Source organism: Calonectris borealis, chromosome 1, assembly GCF_964195595.1.
Source record: "Calonectris borealis chromosome 1, bCalBor7.hap1.2, whole genome shotgun sequence".
Taxonomy (NCBI): Eukaryota; Metazoa; Chordata; class Aves; order Procellariiformes; family Procellariidae; genus Calonectris; species Calonectris borealis.
In genome coordinates this window covers 68,752,165-68,762,498 of record NC_134312.1, presented here as the reverse complement: position 1 = coordinate 68,762,498, position 10,334 = coordinate 68,752,165, and the positions used below count along the sequence as shown (strand labels likewise).

The 10,334-nt window shown below is 44.0% G+C and overlaps 1 protein-coding gene across 5 annotated transcripts in view; it reads right to left on the bottom strand.

Moving 5' to 3' along the window:
- Positions 1 to 1,711: 1,711 nt before the first annotated feature.
- The window catches only part of ERC1 (ELKS/RAB6-interacting/CAST family member 1), a 296,218-nt gene continuing 287,595 nt past the window's right edge, over positions 1,712 to 10,334 (bottom strand). For all 5 annotated transcript variants that reach the window (XM_075159301.1, XM_075159329.1, XM_075159320.1 and 2 more), the window contains one exon: positions 1,712 to 8,512. In XM_075159301.1, the coding sequence (XP_075015402.1) occupies positions 8,375 to 8,512 (138 nt within the window). In that variant the 3' untranslated portion in view covers positions 1,712 to 8,374. The remainder of the gene's footprint in view (positions 8,513 to 10,334) is intronic.

The following is a 10,334-nucleotide window of genomic DNA, read 5'->3' as shown; positions in this document are numbered from 1 at the left end:
GTCACAGCAGTCAACACGGACAATTTTTCTCAGATGCCTTGTTGTGTTTTACTGCACAATGCATAAAATGTAACCTGATAACGCACAAAAGGGATTTGGCATCTTTGCTTTGTAGCGCGAACAGTGTTATTGTTACGGGCCATCCAAAATATGAGTCAGCCTGCGGGGATACGGCGGTGCAACACACCAAGCAGCCAGAGCCGGCGCGGGCTGCGGCAGCTCGGCTCGGCTCGGCTCGGCTCTGCCTACAGATGTGCTGCTCTCCCTGCAGATGTGCTCTCCCGCTGGCGGTGGCTGCGACTCTTGCCTGTCACTTGTCCTCCTCTTTTGAAAGGACAAGCCAGTCAGAAATGGCATTTGTACCGCTTTCAGACCGACGGATACTGCATTGTACAGTAATTGGTTAAATTTATGTGGCATGTGGTTTCATTCAGCTGATCTGGACTGTGCTGCAAAAGCCAGGCACACCCTGGCCTGATGGGAATCACGAATCCTCTTCTCAGCCAAAGACGCTCAAGCGAACATAAAACAGACTGGGAACCAAAAAGGCCAATGGACTCTTCCTTTCAAAGCTCCCGAGACCCTTAATCCCCACGTACCCTTTTTCCACACGCTGCTTTACGTGCCTAATTGAAGCCCAAGTGATTGAAACCCAATTAGCAGAGGGAGGGGAACGTCCAGGCACTGAGATCAGGACGCCTGTTCCTGTCACACACGGGATCACTCGTATGGAAACAGCGAGTCGGGATCCTAAGAGCCCCTTGGAATGATAAATCTACAGAAAGCAGAAGGGACAAAGCCAGCAAGAAAGCCCACAGAAAAATCGGCTGCACAGATAGGCAAAAAGAGAAAGAAACTGAGAGGCTTTGGGAGGGAAATTGGTTAGAAAGTGTCCCAGTTTTGGGAGGTCTGCTCTGCCAGGGCTTCAGGATAGCTGCGGAGAATCTGGTGGAGTGTGTTTAACATGGACATTGTTCTACCAGCGGGACCCAGTGTTGCAATTCTATTCTCTTTAGAACAGTTAAAAATGCCAGAAAAATGAGATTTTACAGTGACATTACTCAGGGAATTTCCCACATCCTCAAAATGCGGCTGGAGACTGGACGCTGGGTAGACCCCGTTTCCTCCAGCGTTGCAGGGGGCACAGCTCGTCTTATGCCACGAAGCGGTGACTCCCCTCTGCTCCCGTGGGGACAGGACCCGCGCCCGAGTCTCAGCAGGAACACGCGCTGTAGGACAGCCTCACCGGCCTTTGCACAGCAAGGCTTTCCAGGCGCATTACTCCGTTAAGATGTGATCCCAACATTGACTCAACGCTGGATGCACATCTGGGATGCAGTCACTCGTTAGCAACATTTATGTCACATTTACTTGGAAAACAGGCACGAGAGAGACAAAGGAGACAGCTGACTGTAAACGCAGTTGTTATATCTCCACTTACCTGACCTGTAAAGTCCTGGGTTAACCGGGACACTCCTGTGATTGACAGCCCCCACCATGGCCACGAGCATTGCCAGGCACGTGGTGCAGCTGAGACCCCCAGCAGGGTTGTTCCAGTGGTGCAGGTGGGCAACAAATGGGACCTCAAGCCTGGAGTCAGGGAGCAGCCGCACAGCCGCTCCACCCTCCTACCTGCCCTCCGATCCTGGGCACGCAGGAGACGGCACCGAGCAAGACACACCGAAATTCACCGAAATGAAGACACAGCACAGAATTTTTAAATAATTTTATAATTTCCTGATGAACTTAGTCTGTGAATAAAAAAAGAAGAAAAAAAATGAACAAAGTGTTTATATTATCAAGGCAAAGTTGAATATAACACATTTTCTTTGCAATTTCATTATCCTGTCAGTAACATGACTCCAGCAATAAAACACATACAAGTTGAAGGCAGCGTGCGCACTTGCATCACAGACATCAATGTCTCCCGCTGCTGTTATTTCAAAAAGGAATTCAAGTACGCTAGATCCCATCCCCAAAGCCTGTCTCCCCCTCCGCTAAAGTGCAACACGTCTCTTCCAAAGCAAATGAGGGATCCGTGTCTGTGGAGTGGATGGAGCATCCCACAGATTTTTTTTTTTAACCCCACAAATGATTTGCGAACCTGGCTCTCCTCATTTACTGACTTGGAGGGAAACGGCAATATACTGTTTTAGTGGGCTTGGAGCAGCATGTTAGGCTAGCACAGAAATGATTCCCCTGTTCATGGTCCCGTTTGATTCATCCTCCTCCAGCACCTGAACTGATAAAGGCATCTGCCACTCAAGCCTCCCTATATAAGCTGTAACGAGTGTGTCAGTAAGGGCCAAGCGCAGCCGCCCCTGGGCAGGCAGGGAGGACAGAGATTTGGCTATGTCCACGGAAAGCTGGGAAGATGGGGTAGATTAAAGGAACAATGTCTACTTATAAAATTTGGCTTCAAATTTGGCTTTTAGATAACTTTATAACAATAAGAGTACACGTGACTGATAGACCCATTTTTTGCCAGTTTCCAAATGGAGTAACAATGTTTTGAACAAAAAGCCCCACCAAACCACTGAGAACCTAAAGTGGAAACATCTATTTAAAACCAAAACGGATGGACTTCTTTTTCAAGATCCAAACTAGAGGTGCAAAACAGGGACAAACAGCATACAATAAGTTTGATATAAAAAATACGTTCATTTAATGAAATTCTTTACCTAGTCTCATAGGTAAAGCAATTTGCGTGGGATTTTTGTCTATGTTACGTGCCGGTTAGTCTCACGTTGTTCTTCTTAAGCAGTGCAAGTCTTTGACGCAACCACAGCAGAAGGCGGCTGCTAGTCCTTTCCTGTACCATAACTCGCTGCGGCTACGTGACCAACACCGGACGCAAAGAAATACAGCTTTGGTAATGGACCTACACACGACTACCTGCACCAGCCGATCTGCGCTTGCAGGTGTCCCTGGTATCGACGGGTGCGACTGAGAAGACAGGGAAAATTTGGCCAAAGCATTTGGCCCATTTACATCTCCGGTTCCCATCTTAAGGGACACCTGGTGTTGATAACCGTTACCAGCAAAGATTGATTTCCAAAATACTGTTTCATTCTGCCCATTTCTGTATTACACGTGTACAGTATAAACCTGGGAAAGCAGGAATTTATACGGGGTTTGTAACATTTCCTAAGAGGCCAAGCTGCCCTGGACCTCAAAAGCCTGTGAGAGGCAACTGGTTATAATTATAAGCCCACAAATCCTTTTCCGTACAATCCCGAGAGGAGGAGTCACGGCTTTGTTGCTTCTTTACTTGAATTCCTTTTGATGAAATTTATTTTTATATATTTTTTAAAACACATCTTTTTCAGTTCTACTACTATCTTTTTTTAATCCGACAACAGACACACATTGTTGGTAACTGCCCCAGCCTTAGGACCACACAGACAATATCGACAAGCAGAAAACAAAACAGGAAAAAACACCCCTGAAAAAGTCAGGAGAGATACTGATGAAAGGGTTACAGCACTCACCACACACACTGGAAAAAGTCAGGATTTCTGAGTTTATGCTTTTGACACTAAAAAGTTTTGAAACAGTTTTTCTTTTTTTTTTAAAAATAGTCAGCGGACACAGCCATTTTGTTCAGAAGGATTTGCTGTTGCGTAAGGTTCCTTCCATTTATGTGGAAAAAACAATTAAAAACATTATTTTGTTTAAACCCCCCCCCCCCCGACACTCCTTTTCCTCTCCACACTGACAAGACGGGTTGGCAGAGTTGGCCTTGCCAGGCACGATGCCCCGCCATGCCCCGTGCCCGACCCTCCCACCCCGCAGGCTTCGCTGGGGCAGTGTTAGTTATCCACAGCCTTCTGCATCCTCTCCCGTTCCCTCTTTCAGTGCGGGCGTTGAGCTGAGTAGAGGCTTCAAGATCAGACGCCTTGATTGTACTATTTCCCTTTTGCATTTCATCGGAGTCATTTGAGGAACATAGGCATTACTTACATAGTGAAATTTTTCCTTTAAAATGGTATCAGCGCGTGACTCTCTATGTCCTTTGTAAAGACCCCTTCAGTGGCAGTGGTTGGCAATTAGTACAGGAGTGGGGACTCAACGCGGTCAACCTTCTACCAGTTCTAGGAATTTCCCAACAAATTGAGCATTAGCAGCAGAACGGGTGGGAATTACAGGGCAAATTAAAAGAGGTGCCCCTTTGGTTCAAAAAACAGGGTTATGTCTACGGGATTTATGACATTAACGCTCCCTTGTGCAAAATACCAAGAGCCCCAAAGTACCAGAAAATTTGCTAGAGAAGGGATATTCCAGCCGTGGAACCAGAAATGGCACACAGTTTTGTGCATCACGTCAGACCTTCACCTTCCGTCCCCCGGACTTGGCAAAAATCGGATACTCCAAAGAGGGTTTGGCATTTTCTAGAGGGAAAGCTGGTTAAAGGCAGTCAAAATGAGAGAGAATACTAGAAGCTTAGAGCTTCGTTTGGGAGCACGCCAGGCAATTCTTCTTCCAATCGCAAACAGTGCTCATGTCCTCACCCTGTAATTCTAGTGTTGTAATGCCCTTTTAGTGTTTTACATGAGGCTGGATTCAGAGGAAAATATGTACTTGGACTTGTGGATATCATGAACAAGCGTGGTTGGGGTGTCAGCTTTTACGCTTGTATGTGGGCTTCAAGCTTGAGTTATTTTTTAGCCCAAAGCCAGCTAAAATGACCTATTTAATTTTCTACAGACAGCTCCTTAAGTCCTTACATCTCTCAGTTTCTCTACAAATGACAGCTTGAAAGAAAAAAAAAACATTAGAGCAATTCAAACTTTCACAGCTCCCGTAGCAAATGGAACTTCATTCAGCAGGAGAAGAAAAAAGCAAGTTTGTCCAGGCTCCCTGGGAAGGGCCCCTGAATTTCCCAGAGCTGCTGCGTTCCCGAGTGCTGTGCTAGGAAACTCTCTGCATCTGCCTGGCTGCTGACACCTGGGTATAAGATTTTAAAAGAGTAGTGGTGGCTGAGGCAACCGGATGAGCATCGCAGTACGTGCACACATATGGCCCTTTTGCCATGTGCCTGATGTGCAATTTCATGATGGATTATGGTAACAAAATCCCGTCGTTGCCCTAAGGCCAATGGTGCAGCGCTCCATATGAGCGAAAAGAAAAAGCTTTCACTGGTCACGTTCAGCATTAAATCGTGGCCAGCAGCACCTCCCAAATCACATAGTTCCTCAAGCTATTCACCATGACAAGATCTCTGTCGACACAGGATCTGAGAGATTACCTGAAATAGTTCAATGGAGATCAAGTTGGGTCAAATCTGTTCCTAAATGAGATCTGCTCTCTCCCTGAAAGCACTCTACTGAGGTCTAAGATCAATGTTTAAGATGGGAAGCCTAGAAGACCTAGAAGATAACAGCGGTTAACGAGAAAAATTGCAAAGGCCCAAGAATCCAGATGGGAGGAACAGCAGGTGTGTGGCTGGGAGATAAAAGACCAAATGGCCAGCGTGAAAACTAGCCAGGCTTGACAAATCCTCTCAGGGAAGAGGTCGGGAGATGTGTAAACAATGAGATTCACCTGGCTGCCGACACATGGATCCTGCACACGCTGTCACGACAGCGCCGTGCCTTTGGCTGGGGCACTTCCAACTCTAGAAACGCAGCCACAGGCTGGCACCTGAGTTGAAGATGCAGAAGAACCAGCACTGAAACTCGCAGCTTTCCTGCAATGAAGGGGCAACGCAGTAAACCAAGGGAATTGAAATAACAGCCCGAAGCGACCACCCCTCGTTCCCATCCCCTCCCCCTGCCCCTGCCTGCAGCAGAAACGCTATCAAGGAACATCTCAGTAAGACGTTTACAAGCAGGAGTCATTTGAACCATCGATAAGGGAAATTCCACAGCTTCTCACAGAGGAGGGATTGTTTTACAGCAGGGAACCAGGGCAGCTGGAGATTTGACCATATAAGTTAATGAGATAGTCAGGAGTGGTGGTGGCGGTGTGATGATGTTAGGCTGATGGCTCTGATGCTTTTACAGGCGGCATTAAATTCCTTGAGTGAGTAATTAGGGGTGATGAAGAAAAAGCAAGAGGAAAGATTTCAAAACAGCTCCTATCGACACGTGCTGACTCAAATAATGGGACCAAAGGGGTGGTTCTGGGATGAGGCACGGCTCCGTGGTACGTACAGTCACTGTCTACACGCCTTCCGGTGTTCCCCCCTTGCACGCATTCAGGTTCCCATTACTCTCCTCACCCGTGACAAAAAAAGCTCAGATGCAGGCTGCTATTACAGTGAGAACTAAAGCTACATTTCCTGATTTGCAAAGCACTGGCAGTTCAAAACGTGGAAAAGGTGTGAATCACCTCTTCTTTGGAGACTTAGGTATTTCTTCCTAGTGGACACCATAGTTATGGGTCCAGTTCCTTCTGCTGAATCATTACAGTAGAATGAATTGGGATATGTTTTATTTTAAATCAGTTAGTTTTCAATAGCGTCTATAGATATATAAGGTTTCAGGTTTGCCCAATTTTCAGTACTTGTTTGAAAAATAGACAGGGTAGATCTTCCCTTACTCAAACTTTTGCTGATCTCCTTTCTATTGGAAGCAATCGGTCACTTCTTAAGATAAAAATAAGGTGTGAAAGACCTACAGGGGAGCTGTGCTGTGGATTGGAAAGACATAAGAAATGCAGTTTTCCTGAAAGGGCTTGGAACATTTTCCTTAGCATAACAGTTTAGTGATTAAGCTCAAAACATAGTAAGTCATATGGAATTAAACTGCAAGCTCTGAATGGGAGGTTTACTGAGAGGATTCATAATTAGCTAGTGACTAGAAAACCAAGATTTCTTCCACTGCTGTGTTGATATTTGGTCTCCTTTCCCCCTCCCCTCGTTCTCTTAAGTAATACGAGAAAGCTAAAGGGGAACAACTCCTTTAAGGAGCACATGGGGATGTGTTAAAAGGTTCTGTCCTGCAGATGCCCCCAGACACACATAACCACTGGTAGCCAGGAAAAAACGTGTCTCCCCATTAATGCATAGTCCAAGAATGAACACCCAAGTCCTACTCATAAAATAGGATTCTGACTTGCTACCACAATGACAAACCGACCTGCTATTTCAGGTCATACTACCTATCAGCAGGGCCTTTAACGAGTGTCAAAGATGGATGGGAACAAGACTAAGGCCTCTCATATACATATAAGAATTGCACTGGTTTAACTAAAGCTGTGATTTCATATCTATCTACTCAGCTGGGTGCCAACTCCAGCAGAGACGCTCCTCTTTGTAAGACTGGGTTATTGCTCTGAACTCAAACTCACTCCTTGTCAACCTCAGCTAAACCAAAATAAATTAAATTATAATTATAGTAACAACTATGTTACCGATTTACCTCACTTAGCTTTAAAATTATACCTTTAAGCTAAATGATGCAATTTTCTCATTTACAAAATGCCTAAGACTATTCTGATGGCAGCTAGTGTTCACAAAGCTATGGCCTGAAAAACTGGCAATGGACAAACCATAGAAGTTAAAGCTGGGAGCTGACCTGTTGACCACACCTGCTTGAAGGGAGAGAGCTCTCTATAAAATAAGAACTTGGGAGATACAGACCTATGATGAGAAACCTCAGCTAAAAAACCCAAGAAATCGACAGATGAAAAGAGTTACCTGAAAAAATGCCTTACTCAGCACTTCAGAGTCAGATCAGTGAACAATAAAAATCAAAGTTAAGTAAACAGAAAGTACCAGTATGCCTACCTTGTTTCCCAGCTGATAGATGAAGTGACTAACAGGAACAAAATGGGAAACTTTCCTTTCCTCTCTCTGTTATTTAAGAACATAAGAGACATTGAGATAGGCAGCGAGACCTGAGCTAGCTAGCTGATGCTGGCCGGTCATGAGCCATAAACAGAGCACACTCAGGTTTGGCTTTAGCACTATGAAATTCAGGCTTTCAGCTTTTATGGAAAGAGGAAAAAAAAAGAAAGAAAAAAGAACCAATAAATGAATGAAAGGCAAGGGCTACCCTTCTGCAACCTCATGGAGAACTAGAGCTGCTTGTATTCAGTGGATCCCCTCTTCTTTGCTCAGTAGACTTGGAAGAGGTCTGATTAGCTGTACCCAAAAGTTGCCATTGACTAAGTCAATGGGAATCGGATTCTAAAGTAGAAAGGCAGTGAGAAGATGAATGCAAACATGACTGATTAATCATAGACTGGAAGAACCCAGAAAGCATGTAGTTTTTAGAGGGTTTTTTTTGCTTTTGTTTTCTTTGTAAAAGGTGCACCAGAAGTTTCTATCCCATTTTCTGTCTTTCACATTCCTATCCACTCTCATGGCTCCTTGGACTGACTGGGCGGGGCCACTGGTGTGCTGCTCCGGTGGGGCTAGTGGCCGAGGTCATGACGACTCCTCAAGTGCGTTGACGACTTGCTCCAGGATGTCAGGGCAGTGATCCGCTATCTGCTGTAGGATGGCATTGGCAAACTCCTGCAGCTCGGCGCTTTCCTTCTCGCCCTTTTCTAACTCGTCGTGAAGCTGCAAGAAACACACGGAGGCACGGTCATTCTCTGTTATTAAACATGTTCACTGTATAACGAGACCTGCCCAGCAGGCTCAGATCTAAGCTAAACCACCACTTTTAGAAAGGGAGCTAGCAGAGGCATAACATGCCGGGCACTTCCAGGATTGGCATCTTCCCTTGGTGACTCCCTCGCCAGAAACTGGATGCTCTCCCCCTCTTTATTTCACTTTCTCACTACAGGACCAGGCTTGTGACCTTCCCAGTTAAGGCCATGTCAACATGAGAAAACTAACTGGCTTAACTATTCCTGAATAAATTGTTTTACAATAACTATTAGAAAAGCTTCCTCTGTTCTTCTGAAAGCAACTATGTTCCAGAACCAATACAGCATTTTGCTCGTACATTATTTTGAATAGTTTGACTTTTATTCATGAATAACAGGATGTTTCATAGGACATTACTTCAGAATTACTTCCTACAACAAATCAGTAGAGACATTACATAATTATATATAACACACTCTGAATTAACCAGAATTCTAATTTTTCTGCAGAATTAATAATTTTCAGAGACTGTGCTTCCTAGCTCAGTCATAAGATGACTATACACAATTGTGGTGGAGCATATACGGGTTTTTGTTTACGAACACTGCATTTCCTGTTGGATCATTCTTTGTTGAGATTACAATTGGCTCAGAATGACATGGAACTTCAAAACTTTATCTTATTCACTCTGTCTACAGTCTATAAACTGTTTTTCCAACAAGCGGTGTTACAAACCACACCACACAACATCTTGAGGTATATGTGAACATAATTTTTAGCTCTGAGTCTAATGCCATTGCCAGAATTAGGGGCCCACAGAGTCTTAATGAAGAGCAGAAAACATCTGCCTTCAAGTAATCTGTTTATCTGACCAGCAATTGATAAAGTCCATGCTAGCCTGTGAACTGTGCAGAATCCCAAGGAAGGCTGTAATTTGTGCAAGCATTTTAGGGATTACTGTACTCATGATGGTCTAAGGATCTAATAGAACAAGGAGAAGCAGCATCTCTTTCTAGACCAGATGATATAGATAGATTGGATAAGCTTTCAAGCATATAGCTCTTTCACATACTATATATCCAAAAAACTCTTCTCTTTTTTCAGTGATATGATTTCTTCTAATAAAGTATATTCTCTATTAATATGACAACCATATTTGTAGCAGGTACATACACTTAGATGGATTCTTAAGTTTATTGCAAGCTTCTGCATCCAAATTTCTTTGTCATTTTGAGAAGCTGTAGCAATTAGCCTATCTATTTTTGAACCTTCTTTTAAATTTATTTTTTTCTAATATTGACAGTCCCATAACATTTCTTATTCCTAAGTTATTAATATTTTCATTGGAACTCTACTGTGTTCATATGTGACATGGAAAGGATGTCAAATTGGAATTTTTCACCCATGAAGGGATAACTGGTCATCAGTATGCACATTTCTTGATCTTGTACTTCTGTAACACTGCTAATTGTAGGTTTTAAAAAGAGAGAGGTGTCAGGCAGCAGGGCAACAGGGACCATTTCACCACCGTAAAAGCACAATGCAGTGGGAAAGGTTATATTTCTACAATTAAAATTCTAATCAGATACAACACTACATCCCTTGTTTATTGATGGTATCAAGCAAAGGAGATTGTTACTGCAAGAAATACTGCCTAAAAACAAACAGCCTAAGAACGACTATAGAATAAATACAAATGCTTTTTAAGGAAGTTATGGTATAGACTTCTACACACAGAAGTGAGAGAAAGGAAATTAAAAGGGTAAGCCTGCTACACTATTCCCTTTACTAG